Raw genomic sequence first — 25,174 nt, 5'->3', positions numbered from 1 at the left:
TGCTGTCGTGGACTGCATAGCAAAGCTTGGGCCCTCTCTATTAGGTGAAATGTAGAATGTCTTATTCAAACTTCAAGATACAAAATACGGTAAAAGGAAATGATAAAAATGATCTATATACAATTTGGAGCTTTTATTGCCTAAATCTTTCTGAACTTCACCTAATAACTCTCAGGGAATAAGAAGGTACCCCGTCTCAGGGATCGCATCAGAAGCAGAGGAAGGGAAGTCATGCGTGGAGAGACCTTCTCTAACCTTTGCGTGAGCTTCTGCATCATGCTGAAATGTGGTGACCAGCTGTTGGAGTTCCAACTTCCTCACTTGAACCTTCGCTTCAGTGATCGGTTTTTGTAATCCAAAATAAAGCATTCCAATTCCAATCAGGATAATTCCTATAGCAAATAGAATTCCTGCAAACAAGCTGAAGGCATATGGAGTATTTTGGGCCCCTGGTATGCCGTCGACATTGATCCCAAAGAGACCTGTAATTATGGAAAGAACCAGCCCACAACCTCCAAAAATAGTCAAATTGTGGGTCACGCGGAGACTTCTATCCTGAATAGCAAAATGGTCAAAGTATACTCAGCTCAGCTCGTAGCTTTGTTTCTCAAGAAATTTAGATAAAAAAGGAACTATAACTGATAGCTATATACCTGCAACCATGCACGAACAGTGCTCTGCATAACATCCTGAACAGTAAACAATCGGCCACGCACAGCTTCTTGCTCCTCCAACATTTCCCTAGTACCTTTTCTAATACCATTCAACATATCTCGCGTGGCATTTCCCCTCAAATGCTGGAGAAGCTCAAATATGATTTCTTCCCTCGCATGCAGTGACCACTTAACTCTTATAACCTGGTATGGAGAATGCTCAGATAATCAACACCAGAACAATTGGAATATGCATACAGGCATAGATTGCCTTCTATACATGAATATTTGATGATAAACTTAATCAAACTAAAAGTAGTAGACATATTACTCCTTTATAAACATAATGATCAATAATAATAGAATAATCTGAAATTGACGCAACAAATTTATCAGAACAATAAGAGAAATACCTGAATTCATTTTCCAATAGAAGCTGAATAATTCCAGTCAAAGGATATGCTATCAACTGATAACTGATCTTATGTAGTGTACTAACTCCTTAAATGATATACATGTCAAAAAACATGAGGTCTCCAAGAATACAAGGATCAATAGCATTTGTCAAGCATAATATATAAGTTGAGACAAGTTCTAGTTGGCATATAATAGATGATCACCGTTTAATATTTTTCCTGCAAATTTAAACTGCCCACAGAATCCATTCAAAATGACATGCAGCGAAAAGCAGAACACATACAGAAGGGTTGTGAAAGTGGCACTTCACAATTTATATAATGAAGCCATAATTTATTTGTCACAATTACCCGAGCACATTTGATGCATGCCATAGATATGAAGAGAATGGTGCCTTCCCAAGTTAATGAAATCTAGCTAAAGTATTACGTTAGTGTCCTACAAATAGAACAACGGCAATAACGTTAAGAAGTGGTGTGACCATTACCTGTGTTGCCAACCTCCTTATTTCTTGATTCAGTATTAAACTGAGTAAATTCAAATCTTCATAATTCCTCCTGGTCATGAATGCAATTTAGGTAGTTAGCTTAGCTAACTGTGAGCGACATAAAAGGCCAAAGTATTCAATATCAGCCATAAAGTAGTACCTGTTGACAAACTTCAACTCAATTTCATCTGCTTCTCCAAACACATATTTGCGAAACAATCTGGAGAAAAAAATCATGCATCAGAACAGAATTCATATGATCAAATACTGACAAATTAGACTAGTCAAGTAAAATGACTTTTCTTCAAATTTGCTGCTAATTTGCTAACCTGAAAAAATAACTGAAGATATAAACTATAATCTACATCAAAACTACCATCAACTATGTGAACATTCCAGAATTTTATTCAACTAGAGAAACAAACTTATAGTAAGAACCCCTTCAGATCAAGACATAGCATAGTTTTTAATTATATTATAAACTAGAAGGAGGAAAAAAAGAGACTATATTAAGGTCACCTGTCATCCCATCGAGAAAGACGACAAGCCAAATGTGCTATGACTTCATGAACTGATTTAGGAGCTTGACTTCCACCAGCAAGAAGAAGCTCCTGAACAGAATTAAACCACTATAATAAGCAATGAGCTAAAATCCATGGATTTGAGGAATCATCTTTTAGATGGAATCATAGAATAGAAATATTATACAACTTAGGGAAATTTGTTACAGATACCTGAACTTCAGTTATCCCCAACACATTTATGTTGGATGGAGAACCTTTGACATGCAATGCAGTTATTAAAAAATTCCGTGCTTGCCACGATCGAAGCACAATCGGTATGTCATCTTCCTCCTTAAATGGATCGCCAGCAGATTGACCCAGGAGCTCAAAGAGTAGCCCACCTGCAACTCTAACTGGGACCTGAACAGTTAATGCAGCCATGCCCAATTAATCATACTGGGATATCCCTATCAAATAGTGGTAAGACATGAACATAATTAAAACAACTAAACTGGAGAACATTGTAGATGAATTTAAGAAATATTCTTTTAAGCACTACCACTCTATGATATGCAACCACAGATAATGGCTTACTAGTTACATATGAGGATTTTAGTAAGAATGAAACCTCTTCTTCAGATGATCTTTTCTGGGAAAAAAAAGCACCCTCAAAATCCCTACTAGTCTTGTCTAATAAATAAACTTCATGAAGTCATTCTTAGTCAGATTCCCTGTCTACAATACGAAAAGGACAAGGCACCTGCATGAAGCAACTTCTCCCACTTGCCAAAGAGTATTCTTTGGCGGGCTTGTGAAAAGAATTCTCACTTTGAATTAATGGTTTGTAATGACATATAAGGTATGCTTCAATAAACTTCAGATATTTTGTACAAATCAATCAAATAAATATTCCCGAGCGTATTTCAACAGCATACAATTCTCTAGGAAAATTTTATTCAGCTGAGTTCCTGCATTACTGAGCATCACAAAGGAGATTCTTTCTAGTGGAAAAGGATACTATATAATGCTACTTTAAACTTAAATATTTTAAATTAAGAGGATCTAATGACTCTAATCTAGCGGAGTTATACTTCTTCCTATATGGTTTCACATCAAATTTCAATCTCAATGGTGCCAACTTAGAATTATGAAATCAATAAAAAGATGCATGCTATTCTTCTTGTTCTCCAGTTTTGATATGTCTGCTTTATTTGTTTGTCTTTCAACAAGAATTCAATGGAATAGTCAAGCAGGTAGATTGACGTAATCATGTAACATTGTGCATTCATAGAAAGAGAACAATATAATATGTGGAGAATATTCATCCTCCTAGGTCTAATGCAAGCAACAGAATGCCAGGATCCAAAGAATTGGTGGTATAGATGCAAAATGCATAGCCTTATCAACAAATTCATTTTTAATGATGGATAAGCAAGTACATAAACATTGAGTATCAAAAGCCCAACTACATAAGATGGTTTGATTCAAGAAGATAATCAATGCTGTGCTGGGAATGATTAGAATAGATTAGGCTTTAAGACTTGCATCGTGAAGAATGAAATGATGCAGGGGAAAAGAATGAGATGATCCAGCATGTGTGTTGTTCGTGTCCACAAGAGAGTGTGAGAATGTGAGAGCGAGTCAGTATGTATGCATGTTAGAACTGCAAATATAACCACTCCATGAAAATGGTATTATAAGTAATAGATCACCTCATACAGGAGGTGTTTCATCCGATCACTGATGAGCCGATTCTCATCTCTCAAAGCAGTGCTGATGGCAGGATGCAACCAGTGAGCATTACTTAACCATGCATCTATGGATTTATGACCTGCAGTAACATGACACCACCAAGTGGGCCCTGCTGGACGCTCCCAGTAGGGAGCTGCAACATCAGCTACGGTGTAATCATCCTCATCGTCAGTAAGATCTATTTGCTGGGAGGCCCAGCTAGCATCAACCTGGACCCTCTGAACCAATTCTGAAATCCTAGACCATCCAATAGGAACCCAATGGCTATCTGAAGTTGTCCTGTTATATATAGGGTTTCCTTTAATGTCATCAGGTTGAGAAGCTTCATTGGCATCTAACTTGGAAGAATTGTTGTTAAGCTGTATAAGTGATGTGGATTCTGATAAGCTGTTCTCATTTGAATTAATCACAGAAAGGTTACTGGGTCCACATCTTAATGTTTGTTTCTTTGGATTCAAACCTTCTCTCCGGTGTATATGATGGATCCTTGGGAAGATTTTATCTGAATTTGAATTTGGTGTCTGCTGACCTCTAATAAACTCAAAAGCACAGATGAGCCCATCGGTCCAAAGCTCATTGGCTGGTGGAGCATCCTTGCTCAAGCTGAATTTGCTGACTTCTTGCTTCTTACATCTATTGCTTATATCATCTGAATGTAGGTCATTTGTCTCGCTCATTCTTTATCTGAAATGAAATGTTTATAAGGCAATAAATTAGTCGCTATATGAATAATGACAATCCAGAGAATGAAGATCCTTCTGTTGCCTAAAATTATATAGGAAAGCCATAAGTACCCATTTTTAGATAGTTATATGACAATAGAAACACAAGAACTTATCCAGAAATAATAAGGACAACAGCAAATGATGTACCAAAACTCAAGAATATGTGAAAAGGAACTGGAAAACAATATGCACAATGATCACTTCATATTAACATACAAGAAAGCATCTTCACCTATTAGGAAAATTTCATTAGGATAGTGAAAGAGATACTAAAATAGAGCTGAACACCAAAGGCAGTTAACCTATTGGTCCATTATGTATGCAAGTCAAATCTTCCTGCTAGAAAGTCACCTGATATTAAGAGCTTAGACAAACCTATTCTGTTTCTTCTTTTCCGTCTTTCCTCTTGTTTCTCCAGTGATGTTCAGTACTGAGTTGTGGAGTAGATGTCACAAAATGTTCCTACAAAAATCTCATGTTATCTAGCATTTAAAGGTGCTACCTTTACAATAAATAAAATGAAACAAAACATAAAACCCATGTCTGGCTGCACAATTCATATATGCACAATTCATAGAACAATACATAAAGAGTGATGACAAGACGATATGCACGATTCATATATGCATATATCGTCCTGTCATCACTCTGACTAATAGTGGTATTCAAAATATCCGCAACTTTACCATAAATTTACATAAAAGCTATAAATCTGCAAGATCTACCCATCAATGGCCATCAATTTTACTTGCATATGCATTGAATTTTTTTTTTACTTTTTCCTAATTTGACACAAGATTTCACCCCAAACTTGGGGACGCCCCCTACAATATCGAACATGCAATATAAGCGCCAATATCACTTATTTATATTTTCAAGTTTCACATAAACAAATTGGTAGTTCCACATTCCTGTGCATGACCTAAAATTTCAACCTAAAAATTAGAGAACTTCTAACCATTGAAAATAGTTAAAAAATATGTCCTTCAATTTACTGAAACTGACGAGCCCTTACTTTAAACATCACACCTGAGACCTCTAGATTCTCATGGAGATTAGGTCCCAAAAAACTCATTCGATCTTTCTAGCAAGGACATTTCAATCACTTCTGCAAGAAGACGAAAAGTACATTGTTTGCGAGTAGAAAGCTAGGGTATAGGATACCAACATCTCTCGCGCGATAGCTCCCAACTCCGAGACGTCATCGTGTAACCAAATTGTAATCAACACCAACCAAATGGGGATACCAAAGAACAAAAAGTAAAAAATCGCATAGAATTAATGAAGAAACTGCAGAAATTATATAATAATTGAAGCTAACGGTCGGTATTTCTGATTTCCGAGAAGGAGATTGTCCTCCAAATAAAAGCACCTAGAATAACTTTAAAAGAAAAAAGTACAATAACAGAAGAACAAGGATTCTACTCGAAATTTTCGAAAAAAAAAGGTAAAAAAAGGGGACAAGAGACAGAGAGAAGTATTACAGATTGAAGAACAACTGGAGTGGCTGCTGCTATTTACTTTTCGAACTTTTCGTCATTCTTTTGCCTAGGAGGTAGAGCCAAATACATACAGTCGGTTAGGCCACACCACTACTTGGCGACAGAGAAGAGGTGGCTAGTTCCGTGAACGGTGCATCAAATGAAGGCAGCTGAGGTTCGACAAAGTTCGCCGGGACCAACCCACTCCAGTAGATTAGATACCCTTAATGATAAAAAAGAAAAAGAGAAAAGATTAGATACCCTTGCTAAATAGGTTATAAGATATACTTTAACCCTAAATAATTCTTATTAAAATAATAATTTGATAGTTTAGTAGTTTAATGATTTGGTTTAACGACTCGACTTGATTAAAGACTCGACTTGATTGAAATCTCAATCATGCTAGTTCGACAACACGATGACTTAAAATATTACTTTGACGATATTTAGTTTAAAACAATAATATGACGCCGCATTCAATTAAAATTAAAATTAAACAGTTTAGTATATTAATTTTTAAAACTTAGTAAACCTTAAATGTATCTGTATCTTACCGTCTTTGGATTTTTAAATAATAAGTTTTTTTTAAAAAATCCGTATAATGGAGATCCCGAGTAAATGAATGGTGGCAATTTGTCTGGCAGAGAGAATAGGAGAATGACTGGCCATCGTTCCTCGACAGATCTAGAATTGACGCAAATATGTAGGAGAGAAATTGGACCATTATCGGGTTCAGAATCGGATCGGGTTCGAATCGTAATTTGAAAGTGAGCATCTTGCAGAAAGAAGATAATTTCCCAACTAATGTAAATAAAGATGTTCTCTGGAAAAGGCTTGCAAAAAGCACAGTAGGAAGGGCGCGACAGGATAGTAGAAAACTTCCAAGAAAACACAAGGCTCAACCTGATTTCAGTTAGATCTCACTGTCTATTTTCTCCTACTCAACAAATTTGAACGATCAACTGCACATCAAGATTTATCAGATTTACCGAACGAATATCATTAATCACTATACAGTTTATCAGCTCATTATTACATGAAAGAAAGCATGATGACGTTTTCCACGTATTATTTACCGATTACTCAACCAAATGCAGCTAGTGGGCAATACTTGTAAACCAACCAGCTTTTTCCGATATCCATCAGAGGAAGCTATGATTCAATTATCATCTTCACATTGGAGTTCTCCTCAATGCCGGAAAGTCTGCATCCATGAAGAGCTTCTGAATAGAAGGCAAAAACGCGTCTTCTCATCTTAGGAGAATATCTTTCCTGCATAAAAGAAAGAAAGAGAAAAGCAGAATATTACTTTTCATAAGCATTATAGTGGTGCTAAGATATATTCGTTATCTACCGACAATTACAGTTTAATATAGTTAGTGTAGGTGTCCTTAACGCTCCATTTTGCCCATGTATTTGGATTTATCTTTCAACAAGCTACATGCAGTCTAGTAGCAACTTTTTTCCTTGATTGATGAACAACCTTTCTAAAAGTTAGATATGATGCATCTCCCAGGTTTCTAATAATGTATCAAATCTAAAAAAACATGATCAAATGATTAACCAAATAGCTAAGTTTTAAGAGGTCATCTCCACTTGCTAGGATAGCCATTTATCGAATGGATACCTTGATGAGGCTGCCGAACAGGTCCTACAGCAATTGGACACCTGGAAACTCTCCTAGAATTGACAGAAAATAGCTCATTAATAAGAACATAGAAACAAATCAGTAGATAGAGGCACTGACAAAAGTAGATGAATGAGAAGTATGACACACCTGTGTTTATCCCACCCCTCGAAATTGGCACCGTGAAAAATAATGTGTGACTTCATTTAGAGCTGCAACCAACAATCAATTACTACTGAATGCCCAGATTTTATTCTAGAGTTTGACAAAGAAAGAATACCTGGAAGACGAAGGAAATCAGGTTCTATCCCATTTCCATTGATGTCCCGGTGACTTGGTGTGACATACTTTCCAATAGTGACTACCACACCAGAACCATCATGAAGCTCAAAAACTGATTGTATCAGACCCTTCAAAGGTTCTCACATATAAAGGCACAAAAATAAGAAAAATCAGTCTTTCAGCACTTCCCAGACAATGCAGATAGATGAGCCACAAAAGATGAGATAAGTATCATTCATACCTTGCCAAAAGTCTTTTCTCCCACAAGAACAGCTTTGCAATTATCATGAAGTGCTGAAGCTACCTAAGAAGAAGTTTCACAAGTCATGATTCCTTACAACAATGAAAACTTTGATAATAAAAAAAAAATTGTTCACAACACTCACTATCTCACTTGCACTTGCAGTCCTATTATTCACTAAGATCTGCATAAGAAGAAGCAAGTAAATGGCCAGGTCAAGATTCTATTGTGGCAAATGTCTATGCTAATACTCCTCTAGCAATACATGAGAACTAGCATTGGTAAGTCAATGTTGTGACAGCAGCAAAAGTTTTCCAGTGTATTGAAATTGAAAGTATTAACTGGTTCCGTCTCATTTAGCACTTTTGACTAATTTGGTCCTCAGAGAAGAGGGTATTCCTACATCATAAAATTCTTCTTCCATAACTCAGAGAAACATAGCAGATAGCTGCTTGGTAAATCAAAATTTTAAAATAGAATAAATTAAAGTAGATAATGCTGCCAACCCTCTGGTTTGTTACTATAAACAACGATTGCACATATTATGTACTGCAACTTATATTTTAACCATGATGCTCAGAGCCAAACATTTCTGAATTTGACTTGGAGGACTTGGTGTTTAAACATTAAGCATAGTCCGTACATGTAACAGGAACTAAATAAGTGCTATATTTGCATACTATGAGAGGAGTGGTAACCAAAGGTCCAGTTTCCGCAACAATACTATTTTGGACCTGGCGATCCCTTCCAACTGTATAGATAATCTGCAGATATATGCCAAAGATAAGAAAGAATGAGAACTGCAATGTTATTAACGACCAACATCTAGGAAATGTAAAGGAAAGTATTCAGTGTATGAAGCATCATAAAATTACTGTATCTACAATACTATCAAATATTGGGAGAGTCATACTGTTTCTCCTTTGGTTAAGAAGAGCTTCGAAACTTCTATCCCAGCCTGTTAAAATGAAGCTGAGATTATGAGAAGCAAGTAAAAAATATTTAGAAGTACAAGATAAATTTTTTGGGAGAAAAAAGGGATCTTTGAATCATACAGTCAATGTTCCTAAATTGGAATAACAAGTAATGAGCTTCATTTGGCTCTTTGGTTAGATTATACACATCTGGTATTACTATTAGCCATTATTACACTTGTTTCGCATGTGAATCCACATCTACACAAAGTTAAGGGTTCTTTCTCTTCACCATTCCCATATTTGAAACTGATTATTAGACACAGTACAAATTATAACATTTATTCTTAAAACTTTAGACTCCTCTTACTGAACTAGTTTGTTGCCTCTAATTTATATTACCATGTGAAGAAATGACCTCCTTTATCAATTTCCTTCTAACTTTATTTCCTTTTGTTTCTTCATCAATGATCTCAAATTTTGGCAGACTAGTGAATTTCCCTGGATTCACGTATTCAACCCTACAAACTTCCATACAATTTTGGATCAAAATTGAAATAAGTTTTGGAGCAAGAAGCTTTTGGTGTCAGTGTTGAGGATGAGTAAAGGTGGTCGTCCATGATGTATAAAGGGGAATATCCAGATCTCTTATAATCCTAGAAACGTAGGCAGGATTGTCAAATTCATTTCTAAAGTCAACTGACAATTTCTGGTTATTATTAGCCTTGGCACGAACATAGAGAATTACAGCACCATCCTTGTATACTTCAAAGCTCAAATTTGTTTACTCAATGTGCATCATTGAAGTTGCTTACTTTCTCATATGCTTAATAGTTAATAGTTAATCCTTTCTGTATTTCTAAATTCTGTCTTCACGATAAGTCATTGTTTTTCCATCACAGTTATTGGCAATTTGGCATCCTTTCAAGTGATTCTTGCACTTGTTTGCTGAGGTCCATCAAATACTAGTTGGTGGGTGCAGTAACTGCTTACACTATCATGTCAGCAATCCTGATGCATGATATTGGTTAAACTAGAGTTCAGTTTTTCAAGACAAAATAATTCAGTTTCTCTATTCTGGACTCCAAGTGTTGCTCATGACATTTAGAGAAAAATGTGTGTGATAATTGATAACTGATGAAAGACAATCAGCAAGTAATCTACATACTTGTACAAGTCCACCAAGATTATCCCTTAGATCCAAAATAAAATAGGAGGCACCAGAGCTCTGAAGGCGTCTCAGTGCTGCAAAAGTCAAAAGCATGTCTCAGCAACACAAAAATAAACCATGTTGAAGCGACTTCCATATCAAATTCTTGCCATGTGAGATAATTGAATAAGTTTTCAAATATGAACTTGCAAGCAGAAAAGAGTTTCAAAACTTCAAAAGGAAGTACATCTTTTCTCAAACTAGAGTCATAGACTTTCTGAACTACAGAGCACAACATAAGGGGTCTTATGGTACTTTGGGCCAATAACCATGATTATGTTCGACAAATGAATATTACCTGTTTATGTTCTCATTATTTATCAGGGTTTCAGGAATCAAGCTACCATTTTAAGGTTAGAAATCATCATCTTACTGTTACATATATATATATATGCACACTTAAAAAAGAGTCAAGACCACTGCACTGAAATTGAAGAGATGGAGCAACAGAAAAAAGAGAAGGATGAGCATAGTTGGATGCATCACATTTAAGAAAGAAAATTGCTACAGACAATTAAATGACTAAATGAGGACAATTTGCACAGGGAACATTATTCTACTAATAGGATCCAGTGAGATTCTCACATCAGGAAATGAAAAACAATCAATATCAAGGTTAAGTGGTTGGAAACATACCGGTGACCAGATCTTTCTTTGCTAGTGCATTGAATTCCTTTATATGAATATATCCAGCTGAAGAATCTCCATTCTCCATTTTCTCCAGGCGGTAAAATACAGGAGTACGGGCAACAACTTGTCTTTCCACTTTGATAGACTGGACTGGTCCACAATCACCATGCTTAACCTAAAGTTGGACATGTTAAATTTGAACATTATAAAACAATAAAGAAGAATCCTCATGCTATACCTAACAAAATTTCTCAAACACAACCTCAATAGTCACAAAAGTTTCCTTCGGACCTTGTAGAAGAGATGATACATCAAATGCTGACTTGCCCCTTACATCTATGCCATTAACCGACAAAAGCTCATCCCCCTGACAAGATAGATAATTAAAAACAAAAGAAAAGCCATTACTTGACAAGTATGACAACAGAAATTTCAATACAATTGACAGCAACAATTTGAACTGGAACTAAATTTGAAAGAACATCTACTACAGAGACAAAACTCGAGAACTTCAACTAATGTGATCAATATAGATCGTATTGCATAGAATTAATACATAATAAAGCACTACACGACTATATTATGCAAATTTTCTGAAATACAATCATAAATATTTAATTAAGATGGTAATAGATGAAAAGGTAACATTCTTTTAGCCAATGATTTGAGGAGCATTTGTCAGATAAGAAGATAGATAAAGTAGTTGAAAAAGGTTTCTCAGAACCTAAATGTCTGAGGCATCCAGAATAACAAATATATGAAAAGTAGAGTATGCTATGTGAAAGGTAAAGACTTCAAAATACACCATAGAATTATAAAGATAGAGAGAACGAGTAGTATGATTTGTAATAATATCACTTTAGCTATAAAATCTAGCATTTTATATATTAGGTCCCAACGCTCAAACAATAGCATTAACAAATATAACAAAACAGTAAAAGAGCATTTAATGAAACTGAAAAGTATTAAAAAAGATGGAAAAAGAAGAATAATGAGCACACATATACCAAGGCAAGGGAAAAAGAAGAGGCTGAAAAATCAAAACCAGTTATATTGATTATCACCCTGCAGCTAGGGTGGCTTCCAAATTATCGAAGAGTGAAAAGACAATAACCTGAACAAATATCTAGCCCCTCTATTAACATAAATTCTTGTTAGAGGCATATACACCTCCACATGTACTACATCAAACAACAGGTGAAGGCCACAAATAATCATCTAATGCATTTACGTGCTTTTAGAATCACTGGTATAGGAAGTTCACAAGAACAGCCCAAAAGCAAGGAATATTGACAAAAACAAATTTTAACAATAATAAATTTATATGATTATTGAGTTCAAAGTGGGGAAAAAAAGTAAAAAAGAATGAGATACCTGTCTAACACCTGCAGAATGAGCAGGTCCATCTAATATGATCCCTAATACCTTCAACTTGATAGACCCATTATCATCAGGAACCTCTCTCAAGTTTACTCCAATCCCGGTGACATCATACTTTGCCATCTTCGAGAACTTTCCTCCAAGATAGAAGAATTACATGATGAAAACTGCAACATTATTGAGTATTTACAGCAACGAAACAACTCAAACAAGTATAACTAGGCAAGATATTAAATTTTAACCAAAAGAATAAGAAACATGCACCAATCAGCAGCACTGAGCATAGATATACTATTATAGGTGAAAAGAGAGGATATTGGATGAAAAAACAATTCAAATATATAAGCAACCTACAACTTTATAATAGAATCTATTAAGTACTAACCAAAGGAGTAAGAAACATGCATTCAATTAGCAGTATGAGTATCAGAGATATTAGTATAGGGACAAAAGGTGACTACTAGATGAAAGAACAAAACAAATATATTTTTAACATGTTCACAATATAAGAAGAATATTGTAGAAACTCTAGAAAGCTATATGTTCAAACAAAAATAGTTTACAAGTATCTCCACATATTAATGGAAGTTGGAAGAAGACTAGAACACAGAAGTCCAACTATGAAATACCAAAACATTTTCGAACATATCGATGGATATCATAGGAGCATATATCCAACATATTTCCTCGGTTCCCACTAACTTTTTTGACTTTTGGTCTTGGAGTGTACAAACGACCACCCACATGACCACCTTTTTCATTTCACTATTGACAGGTTTCTCTTCAATATACTTATGAGAGCCAACCTAACTTGGTCGCTTTAACTTAGTGTGAAAGCAAATTTTTGGAACCTCTCTTTAACATCAATATCCAAATAAATAACTAATTGTTCTGTTGCTTGACTTGCTTCTCAGAGATAGAAATTATATGTGATACATCAATATCCAAATAAACTTCCATTTCCCTATCAGTAGGCAATAGCTACAATACATGTGAAATAGCAATTATGAAGGTTTAGAATTCCACAAGATCAAATATCACTTCTCTCATGAAATGACAGACTACAAGAGTGAACCATGAGAAGGCAAGAAGAAACACCAGTTACATAAATCCCTTATCACCTTTGAAGGGAGTTAGGAATCAACTTACTTCTGCGGGAGGAAGAAACCGGGTATATGGGTCACCCAAGCTAGCCAACATTTTCCGAATGATTTCATGAGCTTTAGATCTTGTTTGGATTTTGCTTTGAAGGATATCTTGCTTCTTTTGCTGCGACATTTAAAGATGGAAAATCACAATATAGAAACAACTGGAAGATATGGAGAACAGTTTTCGATATATTTAGTTAACTAAATAAAAATCAATATCAGAAGATGCTTCAACCTATGAGAAAATACAGATAATCTAAGTAAAATGCTGATGAACAAAATGAACACAATGCTTCATGAAGTAATCACAATAATTCCAAATTATCAAAAAAAATATTAGAATATTGCTTTTCTAAATTCTAACAATCTGTTCATCTGTTTATCTATTTCCACTACCAGAATTGCAATATCTTTATGGCAGGTAATTGCATGATCCTCTGCAATCTAACTGTCTCTAACATATTTTGGACAGTGCTAACAAGATCCAGACAAATTTCCTTGACTCAAGGCTGAAGAAGCATAACCTAATCTCAATTCATTAGCTCTTCACAGTTCACACCACAATCTTCCTTTTTTTAATGCATCATGATTCTTTTACATACCTTTCATCTTTAATATAATCATCATCTATTAGTAATCTGTGGAGTGCTCTGCTTCGTCTCTGTAAGAATAATTCCAATCCATGTCCTTCTCCACTAAAACAAGCTCCACATCAAGCAGCAAGAAAGGATATCTCCCAAAGATACTAGCGATGTAACTCAATACACTGTTCCAATTTACTCTTACCACTAAGAATTTTTACAATCTCCGGTCAATTACTACCAAAAAAACAAACAAACAAACAAATAAACAAATTGACACGGATTCATGTAATCAAGAAGACAACCAATACCATCCACATCTCAGGCGACCAGGGGCGCCGCCCTGCGTCAGGGAGGAAGCTCTCGTAGACGACCTCCCAAGCCTCCTCCACGAGTTCCTCGTTCGTCACAGGATGCGGCGATTCCCCCACTGGCGTAGCCGCCGCCGCCGCCTCCTCCGCCCCGGCCGCCTCTTCACTGCAGAGCTCGGACGGAGGAGAATGGATTGGCTCCTCCGACGCGGAGGCGAAGGGAATAGGAGCGGAAAAGAGGAGGGAGAAGGAGAGAGCTCCGGCGAGAGCTCGGAAGAGGATGTTTTGGAGACAAGTATGGGTGCCGGGGAGGCGTTTGATGGTTTGTGGCTTAGAATAGTTGGTAGTGAGATTAAGAAGGGAGGAGGAGAGTGTTTTGGGGCGGTGGTGAGATTGGTGTCTTGGTGGGAGTGAGAAGACGAGTGAGGAGTGGAAGCAGCAAGAGACGGGAGGCATCCTCTAATTGGAACGAGAACACCCTCCTCTTGAGCTTCACTATTGACGAAGGAGATGAGCGACGATTTTATTATCCGGCTCTATTTATTTCCTCTTTTTTGGATGGTGCTATTTATTTGTAGCGGAGGAAACAATGAAGAAGAAGAAGAAGCAATGTTGATATAGTTTCTTTCTTATTTTTCAAAGATATCTACAGAATTTGTTAGAATTCATGAAGAAGATATGATAGAAATTAAATTAAATAGCTCATCTTTGTTTTTTTGTCAACATTCTTATTTTTCTCTGTATATAATTTTTTTTAGTAGTGATGCTACCACAAGTGTTTCGAGCTATCATGGTGTATTTGTCAGTCACGTATAAATTACTTATAATAATATTAGTATAGAAATACATATTTTCTCTCTTCTTCTCTCTTCTCTTCTATCCACCTCTTCACTTTCCTCCTATATTCATTATAAAAACTATTTTTATCAAATTATCATATAACCTTATACATATTACATTAATTTATAAAAAAAAACTAAAAATATAACTCATACATAGAAAACGAAACCTAATAGGGAATCACAAAATCAATATCATGTGCAAACCATTTGAAAAAAAAATTTATATAGTTGACAGGTGAATTAAAATAGTATGCACTCGCCTGCTCACATGTTTCGTGCGTTCTAGATTATTTTGCAGCAAATCTATGTAAATTATGCTGACATATACTTGAGAATACTGATATGAAAAACTTTTGTTAAGTTGGCAAAACATCCCAGCAAACTATTAAAAAGAAGACATCAGCAACGGGAACACCACCGGAGGAGTAACTATTTCTTACGCTATTACATAAATTCTGCAAGATTAGGAAGCAACTCTTGTTAGATAATTTAGGTTAAGTGTTACATGAGAGTAATCTGCAGGAAATGCTCTATCAGAATAAATGAAACCACATCTGAAATCATTCCCAGATACACTACAAGTTAAAACACATCAGAACCATAGAATACATGGGCCTCAGTTCTCGCGGCAGCAGCTAGTCTAGTACTGCTGCTACATGCACAGTTGAGCAGGTGAAATGTGAAAAACATATGATCGAACGATATCGTGTAGAGGCCACTCATTGAAACACTAACAAGCTGATGAAGGGTGGGGCTCAATAACTGTGTTGCCAGATCTGGTGACTTGGCTGAGATGCTGTAGCCTGAGAACCATTCAAGTTCACCTCATTGGAGTTCTGCTGATGTTCCTGTGTCAACCCTGCCTGAGAATGGTACAAGTTAGGATATCCAAGAGCAGCAAATTGTGAGGGTTGTTGCTGCGCCTGACGAGTGCCACTTTGCTGCCCCTCCCTCTGATAGCCGTAAAAATTGCTGGCTGGAAGAGCTGACATCGTTCTTGAACCAGCTCCATGGAGCCACAGACCAGGGTTCTCACTCTGGCAAACAATGCCAAGCAATACTAAGAGGATATGATTCAAAATAGTCAAATACATATAAAGAGTCATGCTGTTACCTGGTGAAGAGACATGTAATGATTTGCATCTCTGTAATGTGAGCTCAAAGCTTCATCAAACCCAAGTGTAGTGCTAGCAGAGGCAGTACTAGAGTTCAAGGAAAAACTCCCAGGAATGTTGCTCGAACTTCCATAGCCACCAAAACCAGAGACCATCGAAGCAGGCTGAGGTAAGCTCACAACAGGAATGTTGCTTTTGTACTGAGGTAATGTATATTTCATGCCTGCACTGGGTACTGTAGCTGCAGATTGATGGAAAGGGCCATTGCTAGAGTATGGTTGCTGGAAGGCAGCTGACGGCAGGTATGTATAGCTTTGAGGCAGAAATTGATAGCCAATCATGTTGCCAAAAGGCCCCAGAGGAAGGGTTGGTTGAGAGTAATGATGGACTGGCAAATGCTGGGGGAGTGGAGCACCTGGTGGGGTGCTGGTGCTAGGCAGGGATTGAGGTGACTGAGTGTTGGAGAAAACCCCTGGCTTCAAACTCTGAAAGAAAAGGTGCCAGCAAAATAAAATAAAAAATTGATACATTAAAAGAATTGATTGGAACTAGAGTTGCATTTTCGAGACAAAATGTGAAACAATTTCAAGTAAACGATATTCACAATTCTGCATATTCAACTAGCTGATGGGTGGCACCACAAATTCAGGGACGATAGATGCATAACTGTCCAACCCTGACAGCTAGACTCAGTCTTCTTTTTTCAGATTAGTCAGTTAATGAGATGAATTGCTGCCACTGATACATATGAAATCTTACTGAAATGCAATATTGGGATAGGATTGGTATCCATTATGGCCAAATGAGCAAAGGCAACTAATGTGACATTTGTGCTTGAAATTTCAATGTACACTAGGGCTTAAAAAGTTTCCGCGAAGTACAATGCTGGAAGACCCATATATCATCTTCTTGCATCACAGAATTCAATGTGGGAAGACTCTTATAGGCTTCATCTACATGGACAGTTCCAACTTCCAGAACATTGATAATACACAATAGTAATGTCCAAGACTATTTTAATGTATAGATGAACTTTATCAGGGATGCACCTAAGTTGCATGCATAATAAGTACATCATATGACTTACCTAATTCTAATCCATGATGTTCATGCTAGATCTCTCTTAATTTGGAAAGTAGCCAGCGGAGGGTTGTATCAGGTAACAACGATCATAAAATTATGTCGATCAGGTCACAACGATCATAAAATTATGTCGATTCATTCCTAGCCAATACCAAGTTGAAATGGCTACTACATGCCCAAGTAGATTTCATGGTTAAACATTAGCTCTTGAACCAAGAAACTAAGACGCATCAACCACACCACTTGACTCGGTGAAAAAGGAAAAAGGCACATAGATAGGCAGGACAAGTAATAGATGTAGGCACACACTTAAGATGTGCAAACTAAGCCAAGATGATAGATGTGTTGGTATAATTAGGTTGCTGATGATCCAACTTAGTAACTTAGTCCAAATGACAGATGTGGAATCAGTGCATGCAGCAGGACATGACTAACACTTATGCATTGCCTTCCTAGTAAAACATATAGAAGCTTGAACTTCCAATTGAACAACTCAAAACATAAACTGGGAAAACAGCCAAATCAAGCAGGGAAAAGATCAGATATCATAAATACACTAGGTTTAAATGTTCAAGAGAGTTATAAGTACCTCTTGCATGGAAATGGTCGGTCCACTGATGGATGAGACAGCTGTGCTATATTTTGTAGCCATAGATTGGGTTGTAAGCAAGGGTGAGAAGGATAAGTCAAAATCCCGCAGAGGTGGAACATTTGGTGCTAGTAAGCTACTTGGTGAAGTATTCGCTTGCTGTAGACAAAAATGCAATGAGGGGGTAAAATTTAAAATTATAAATCAAATACTAGTAAATGAGATTACTTAGGTACTTTGTACTCATTGACTAGAAATTAAAAAGTTTATATGCTCAGATGAGTAGCTACACAAGTTTAGAAGACATGGAGATTTAATCCTAGCTTTGGAAAAGTACAACTTTTGAGATGAATTCAATTAATAAAGAACAATATTTTTAAGAATAGTACCTACTGGCGTTTATCAACATGCAATTTGATATGGCAAAATGATTCTAGATGCCCATGATGGAGGCTCACTTGTCGACATGTAGGGGACGGGGATCAACAGTCAGGAAAGCTAGTGGTGTCAGGATGGCTGGAATAAAAGCTGACAAGGCTGGAATATGAGTTATCCGGGTGCTTAGGCAGGATAAAAGATGGCTTGATTGCTTAACAGGCAAGGCTGGTGCTACGTATAATGGGTTTGACCAGAGAAGCATAGCATAACTTCCTTAAGTCAAAATATTTTTAATCAGAGAAGGAAGAGGGAAAATCTGAGACTAGTGGCCAAGATGTAAATGGGATAAGGAACAAGTGTGGTTTTAACTCAAAACGTAGAAAATTTAAGAACGAAAATGTTATCCATGGTACATGGTAAGAATCTGACGGAAATGTTAACATTTCTATAGCACATTGTGATTCATATTGTTGCACCGAAATTCACAGGAGCAAAAGCATTGTGGTGCTTTGGATGGTGCACAGTATTTGCGCATCTTGCCGCACATATGCACAAAATGTTGGCTGTTGCTTATCATTGTTATCAATTATGAGGGCTAATACATTACGAAAGCAAGGCATAACACAAAAGAGGCGAATGCCAAAAAGACTTTTTCTTTAAATGATCTCCAGCTTAGCAATATTAAAAAAGTTGGCAACACATATCAAAATCTCACATATTCATATGAACAGAAAAGGAACTGAATTTACCAGCAGACTTGAAAATGGAGAGAGATTTTGCAATTGTGCATTTGCTTGTTGATAAGTGTATACTCCAGCATTTGGCTGTGAGGTGCTTTGAAAGGCATAGCCAGAGACAGACGGAAAGTTGTAATGAAGCCCGAGTGTAGCATCCAGTGAGTCTCCTCTTACTATTTCAGGCTCTGAAGCTGAAGGCATATGAAGATTATCCGGGCTTGTGCCAGTTCTAGAAGTAACATTCTCATCCGTTGAAGGCCTAAGTGGCACATTATTATGGTACTCCTGATTTCTGCAATTAAATGCATATATATTACACCTCAAAAGCAAAATTGAGAACAAAAAACAAAAGGTTATACCTGCTATCTGATTGATCTACAGAAGAAGCATTCTCAGCAATTGGAGCAATATCTGAACTACTTTTCAGGGGCTTTGAAGGAAAAGATCCAGAAAATGTGCCCGATTCGAAACTACCAAAGCTCAAATGTGCACAGTCCGCATTTGTAACCTGCAGATGGTTAGGAATTATTACGGCTGGGTTATCTTCAGAAGATCTTCCTACTAGCTCCTCCTTATGTAGATTTAATTGGTGGAGATCTGCTGCAGCTGATGATATCTCCAGATTGACATCCTCAACTGAAAAGAGAGAGAATAATCCATGAAGATACAGATATCATAACAGAAAGAAAAAGTGATGAGACAAAATTCGTAACTCAAAATTTACACTGAAACAAAAGATCAAGCATATGTTCTGACCTAGGATTAGATTAGTCGTGCTTATGATTAAGATAGAAAAGGCACATACTTACCATTATGGCCAAGACATTCTCCTTATTATCATAACATTTTTCTATACAAGATCTACATTGTTTATCTGAGTACTTCTATTTGTGTTCTAAGATACATCTAATGGATTTGGGTGCAAGTGACAGTTATGGGTATTCAGTAAGGCCCTACAAAGGTATAAAACCAATCTGATTTGGAAATCATGTTACTTGTTAGTCAGGATAGGTTAAGATTTACCTGAACAAGATATTGTGTATGTCATACAAATTATCCAAAAAGACAACTAACCTCAACTAAATTCTGGAGACACTAAAATACTACTTACCAAAATTACATTTCATAGACATGAAATCAATATCATCCTGCAACCCTTTCCCTAATAGCATGGAGTTAGTTGGAGCAAACCTCAAAGTCTAGAGAAAGAATTGAGCAGATTATTACGATGACCTGGCTCAAAAATGGACCCAAAGCCCTCTGCTGAAGCAAATAGGCAAAAGGGATTGCAAAAATTGACCTAAAATATCTTCATTTCATAGTGCTAGAAGGTCATTTCTGCAAAGCATGGTTTTCCTCAGGTTACAATAAAATGGACTCTTGAACAGTTAGGAATGGATACAGACAAATCAACATTGATCATAAAAAGAGAACAATAAACAACCATGGAAAGAAGTATCTTTCCTATTAAAAATAGCGAAGACATTCTCACCAATGACATTAAAAGTTATAGAATCAATTTCCCATCTTTTTTCCTTACACATAAAAAAGCAACCAAGTCTATTTCACACCTGCCTGCAGAAATAGACTCATCAACAAGAAATCCACAAAAGATTTGTGATTTACTTCCAAATAATATCACCAGCATCCAATGCATCTTGCTGTACTAGCAGCAATTATAAGTTAAGCAGGATAAGGAAAACCATCATTCAATAGTACCTTCAGAATGCTCAAACAGATGCCTTTGAGAGCTATAAGCATTCATGCTTTTCGATGAGCCATCATCCAAGTAAGAACTATCTTCTGAATTTTCCACTTGTATTTGTCTCTCAGAGACAGACAGTGATCTAATGGTGTGTCCTGATAGACCTCTACTTTCGACATCTCCCTCAAGTGATTCGGTTTCATCTAAAGGAGGTTCTGCATGCAAATTAACTTTATCACCAATTAAAGTTGATGATTCTGATGGATCAGCATGGACCAGAGAGCCACCAGATGTTTCTGGCAACGTAGATCCCCTTCCTCCAGATAGCTCATCAACAAGAGACCAATCATCAGCAGAAATATGATGGGTGGCAGCAATGTCAGCATCATTGCTGATATCTATAACCTGAGTTACAGGGCCATTAGAAGCAGCCAAGCTCTGATTCAGTTCTAATGGCAAAATTGTGCTAGAAGATTGCATTGGTGGCATGTTGGACATGCTTGCATTTTGTGCACTGAAGGATCTGTCACTTTCCACAATAGACGTGTTAGAAGGTCTTCCTTGAGGCTTTCCCATCTTTACAATATCAGCCATCGAGACATGGCCTGGCATCCCAGACCACTTGTGGTGAAATCCATATGAAGGATGCAGGGGCATGGGTCTTCCATCAGCTAGGCCAGTTGACAACATGACATTTTTGTCGGCAGCAGAACTAGTAGGACAAAAGAAGAGCGGAATATGATACCATGACATTTTTTGTAGCTCTTACCAATTAAATTTGAAAAATAAAATTACAAGCATTCATGCAACAAGCATATATATTTGATTCATGGAGATTGGTTTGAAGAGTTGGAAATTGCTTGCTTAGCTTTTCAACAACTATCTTATAGTGATATAGGTAGAAAGAATATACAATATCTTGAAAGATACTTCCATCCTAGGGATTACAAACTCCATTCATTAAACGTCTTGTGCTCTAAGTACCAGTTCATAAAAGAGAGAAACAAGATATTACAGAACCAGTAGTATGTCCTAAACATTATAAAGGATTTAATCAGTGTATACATTATATATATATATATATATATATATATATATATATATATATAGACCAGTTCTCGAAAGAGAGAAACAAGATATTAGTATATTACAGAACCAGCAGATGTCCTAAACATTATAAAGGATTTTATCAGTGTATACATAATATGTATATATATTCATCCAACAAGCCTTTAAAAATTGAAAGTAACCAAAATTATTTAGATTTATATCAAAGAATATCAAAACCTTCTTCGCATAGCACCTAGACACACGTTTCATTTCATAATCCATTCAATACTAATTACAGTGATTAGCAGTTAATTCATAAAATGCAGGCAGTCAGTTGATTCAGTACAACACGCAGATTTCAAATTTCTGGAAGAACATAACAAAGATTAGGAAGTATTAACCTTGGTGCTGTTGTCTTGTGTGTGGAATTGCTTGCTGCCAAGCCAGACCCCAAGATTGATGAGGTAGGTAAAGTGCTTGTTTCAATCTCTTTCTTGTTTGAAGTTTTAACACGAGTAACTGGGTAACAAGATAATTAATATGAATAAGAAATACATTTAGTATGCAATATATTTCAATCAACTTTCTTGAAATCATATATAGTAAGGATATAATAGCTAAAATGTGCACCTCCTGAGCCGGACAGAATACTGCTACGTACACCACGATCAGTACCCCCTCTAGCTCCACGACTCGAAGAGCTATTCACTGTTCGGGACCTAGGCTCCGGATTATCTTTAATCTGAATTATGTATAATGAAAATTTAGAAAATAGAAGTTTAATGACATTAAGCATTAAAATTTGTGAACTGATTGAAGTTTATAAGAGAACATGGATTATACGCAACAAGATTAGCAATTTGTAGCCTAAACAAAATTTTTAAATAAATTGAAGAACAAAACATAGCATTTATCTCAGAAAATAAGTCTTAAAGCACATATCCTTTGAGAAGTCTGTTTAGAAAAAAGTTCATGAAGCCATGTTGTTAGAGAGTAATCCAGAATGTTGTAATGACAGCAAGAAAAATAATCTTCAAATAAAATGTGGCACAGAATGAAATGACCAGAGATGAAACAACATAATAAAGCAGCCTGAGTGGTTAGAAATATGACTTAGCAGCAGAAGTGTATCTAATAAGTGTGCTCACCTCCTTTTTCTTATCACGTTTGCTCCTCACTTCATGAAAAGTATCTGCAATGTTAAAAAGAACTAAGTTAGATACACAAGCATTATCGAAGCACCAAAGTTTTGTATTCCCTAATGATTAGCGAGTTACAAAGATCTCATAACTGAAAAAGAAAATGACTGAAGCATCAAGGATGTCTTGGGTACTATTAGACCAATTCATCCATGGGTAACCAACATGTAGATCATGAAGCACAGAGGCACCTCAAATAAAGTCCCAGTACGAGTCCACTACAACAAAAGAAGTAATATCTCAATCATAACTAAGACCCATTCACGGTCTCAGCAGTTGGTAGCCGACCCTGTCAGGTCCATTGGATGTTGCAGAAGTATCAAAAATCTCAAAGGGCTAAAAGCCTTAAAGTCTAAAACTAGAGGTTTATTTACAAGGAAGATCCCTTTCTTATTTCAATTATATTTCAAGTCAAGACAAGGCTAATTTTCCTAAATTTAATTGTGTATTTGAATACTTCAATGAGTAATACAAAACTTGTCTGACCAACACAGAAAGCAATTGCATCTTTAAGAGCATAGCACTGCTAGTAGTTTCACTCAGAATAGCATAAATCATAACATAGATCCATTCATTAATAAACCAAAATTGTAACCACCTAAAAATTGTACCATGCTTAATAATGAGCCAGCTACATACATATCCCAAATGTTCCAGAATCTCCATAAGAGAATGTTAGCATATAAATACCTAAAGGAACAAGTGCCAACAGATCAATGCAATGGAAGAAAGATAAATCAGAACTGCACTATGGATTTACATATTAATAGCAAAAGATATTGTCAATCAAAACAAGGAAAATAAATCCAAAGAAGATGAGAAATATCTACTGAACTCAAATACTTTGACCAAACATGCTACAATTAGACCAGTGCTAAATCATCTACTCAAAAGACCAAGTACAGCAAAGATGATTGTAGCTATCCCACTACCAAGACGAATTCACTGACAAAAGAAATATAGCCAAAAGATCTAGTGCAATTGTACCTAGCTTGTAAAATGTTTAAAGTTCTTTCTTTCATCTCTGCTTGTTCTTTCCTTAATACTACAATGAAATAATGGATGTAGCAGCTTTGGAATAAAAAGTTACATCAGAAGAAACAACACTACTATGCTCAGTTTATCTCCTTTCAGCCGAATAAAAGAAGGGGGCCCAAATAACCAAGAAATTTTCATTTTTCGTCAGATCAGAACACGGACAAGCCCAGTCATGCACCGTCATTCCACCGAAATCACTCTTCCTACCAAACGCAGACCTAATAAACCCCCAAAGATGCCGCCTTTCTAACAATTCCTCTTAGGTTACGCTATTATAGGAGCAAACCACTAGCAAGAGACAACTTCTCCTACATGTGGTGGAAAAATACCAAAAGAGGAGAATCCTCACCTTGGGAGAGGAGTCGGTTAACGGCCTCGTCGGGGTCCATGTCGCACTCCTTAAGCATCGCATAGATCTCCGCATCGGGGCTGTTCACGATCTCTTTCAAGCTCTGCACCAGCTTCCTTGCCGCCGCCGGAATCACCCCCGACGCCGGGCCGCTCGCCTTACTCCCCCCACCTCCGCTCATCCTAGAAGAGGAAAATTAAAACCCTAACCCTTTCTTCTCTTCTTCCTCTCTCTCTCTCTCTCTCTCTCTCTCTCTCTCTCTCTCTCTCTCTCTCTCTCTCTCTCTCTCACCTTAAGAAGAAGAAGAGCGTCGATATCTTTTCCCCCACGGCGGCCAAAACCCTCCTCCGCTCTTTATCTACCAATATATAGCCTCGTTCTAAAGTAATATTAACGCTATCTTTACTTGTAGAGCGAGGTTTGTGGGCTTGGATTTGGGTTACTAAAGTGGGCTTCCAATCCATACATTATTCTACTACTAGAAATCCACGTGATTAATCATTAATTAATACCGTATTAACTCTAAATTTTAGGTGTTAATTGTAATTACGGATTAAGATAATTCAATGTTACGTAGGTCTGAATGTCTGATTTGGTCCGGATCGGGTCAAAGACAAGAATTTGATCCAATAGCTCAGATTGTGTAGTCTACTAGTAGAAATCCACGTGATTAATGATTAATTACTACGGTATTAACTCTATATTTTAGGTGTTAATTGTGATTACAGATTAAAAAAGTTCAATGTT

At 36.6% G+C, this 25,174-nt stretch overlaps 3 protein-coding genes across 10 annotated transcripts; all 3 read right to left on the bottom strand.

Annotated features, from left to right (window-relative positions):
- Positions 1-10: 10 nt before the first annotated feature.
- On the bottom strand, positions 11-6,241 carry LOC140771155 (uncharacterized). 6 transcript variants are annotated; one of them, XM_073112581.1, is made up of 9 exons: positions 6,022-6,241; positions 4,889-4,999; positions 3,773-4,496; positions 2,292-2,480; positions 2,077-2,168; positions 1,718-1,777; positions 1,558-1,627; positions 654-857; positions 11-555 (listed from the first exon to the last, which is right to left on the bottom strand). In XM_073112581.1, the coding sequence occupies exons 3-9, from the start codon at positions 4,487-4,489 to the stop codon at positions 172-174; spliced, it is 1,716 nt and encodes a 571-aa protein (XP_072968682.1). In that variant the 5' UTR covers positions 4,490-4,496; positions 4,889-4,999; positions 6,022-6,241; the 3' UTR covers positions 11-171. The 6 variants fall into 6 exon arrangements, with proteins under 6 accessions (XP_072968682.1, XP_072968681.1, XP_072968683.1 ...); XM_073112580.1 differs by having other exon boundaries at positions 4,913-4,999; XM_073112582.1 differs by having other exon boundaries at positions 4,889-4,967.
- Positions 6,242-6,899: 658 nt separating this feature from the next.
- LOC140771157 (carboxyl-terminal-processing peptidase 1, chloroplastic) lies at positions 6,900-14,904 on the bottom strand. 3 transcript variants are annotated; one of them, XM_073112586.1, is made up of 14 exons: positions 14,343-14,901; positions 13,452-13,571; positions 12,297-12,434; positions 11,185-11,289; positions 10,929-11,097; positions 10,251-10,327; positions 9,082-9,126; positions 8,849-8,932; positions 8,314-8,352; positions 8,169-8,231; positions 7,926-8,055; positions 7,796-7,857; positions 7,646-7,698; positions 6,900-7,290 (listed from the first exon to the last, which is right to left on the bottom strand). In XM_073112586.1, exons 1-12 carry the CDS (start codon positions 14,796-14,798, stop codon positions 7,802-7,804), a joined length of 1,482 nt encoding a protein of 493 aa, XP_072968687.1. In that variant the 5' UTR covers positions 14,799-14,901; the 3' UTR covers positions 6,900-7,290; positions 7,646-7,698; positions 7,796-7,801. The 3 variants fall into 3 exon arrangements, with proteins under 3 accessions (XP_072968687.1, XP_072968689.1, XP_072968688.1); XM_073112588.1 differs by lacking the exon at positions 14,343-14,901 and having other exon boundaries at positions 12,297-12,469; XM_073112587.1 differs by lacking the exons at positions 6,900-7,290; positions 7,646-7,698 and having other exon boundaries at positions 7,839-7,857; positions 8,169-8,227; positions 14,343-14,904.
- Positions 14,905-15,604: 700 nt separating this feature from the next.
- LOC140770060 (uncharacterized) lies at positions 15,605-24,769 on the bottom strand. Its single transcript, XM_073111045.1, has 10 exons — positions 24,428-24,769; positions 22,990-23,033; positions 22,472-22,583; positions 22,243-22,360; positions 20,806-21,503; positions 19,446-19,722; positions 19,099-19,378; positions 17,972-18,130; positions 16,299-16,784; positions 15,605-16,221 (listed from the first exon to the last, which is right to left on the bottom strand). The coding sequence occupies exons 1-10, from the start codon at positions 24,606-24,608 to the stop codon at positions 15,940-15,942; spliced, it is 2,637 nt and encodes an 878-aa protein (XP_072967146.1). The 5' UTR covers positions 24,609-24,769; the 3' UTR covers positions 15,605-15,939.
- Positions 24,770-25,174: the final 405 nt, after the last annotated feature.

The sequence above is a fragment of the Typha angustifolia genome, chromosome 11, assembly GCF_048772165.1.
Source record: "Typha angustifolia cultivar Huaian chromosome 11, ASM4877216v1, whole genome shotgun sequence".
NCBI lineage: Eukaryota > Viridiplantae > Streptophyta > Magnoliopsida > Poales > Typhaceae > Typha > Typha angustifolia.
Note: the sequence above shows the minus strand (reverse complement) of the source record. Positions and strands in the feature narration are given on the sequence as shown.

Excerpts from the sequence above, each read along its gene's own strand:
- LOC140771155 (XM_073112581.1), bottom strand. The coding sequence starts at position 4,489 with ATGAGCGAGACAAATGACCTACATTCAGATGATATAAGCAATAGATGT. Across the intron at positions 1,628-1,717 it reads GAGTTGAAGTTTGTCAACAG|GAGGAATTATGAAGATTTGA; the intron begins GTACTACTTTAT and ends ATTCATGACCAG. Across the intron at positions 556-653 it reads CTGTTCGTGCATGGTTGCAG|GATAGAAGTCTCCGCGTGAC; the intron begins GTATATAGCTAT and ends TTTGCTATTCAG.
- LOC140771157 (XM_073112586.1), bottom strand. The coding sequence starts at position 14,798 with ATGCCTCCCGTCTCTTGCTGCTTCCACTCCTCACTCGTCTTCTCACTC. Across the intron at positions 11,290-12,296 it reads ATTCTGCAGGTGTTAGACAG|GGGGATGAGCTTTTGTCGGT; the intron begins GTATCTCATTCT and ends CTATCTTGTCAG. Across the intron at positions 11,098-11,184 it reads AAACTTTTGTGACTATTGAG|GTTAAGCATGGTGATTGTGG; the intron begins GTTGTGTTTGAG and ends GTCCAACTTTAG.
- LOC140770060 (XM_073111045.1), bottom strand. The coding sequence starts at position 24,608 with ATGAGCGGAGGTGGGGGGAGTAAGGCGAGCGGCCCGGCGTCGGGGGTG. Across the intron at positions 22,584-22,989 it reads AACGTGATAAGAAAAAGGAG|ATTAAAGATAATCCGGAGCC; the intron begins GTGAGCACACTT and ends TACATAATTCAG. Across the intron at positions 16,785-17,971 it reads CGACCATTTCCATGCAAGAG|AGTTTGAAGCCAGGGGTTTT; the intron begins GTACTTATAACT and ends CTTTTCTTTCAG.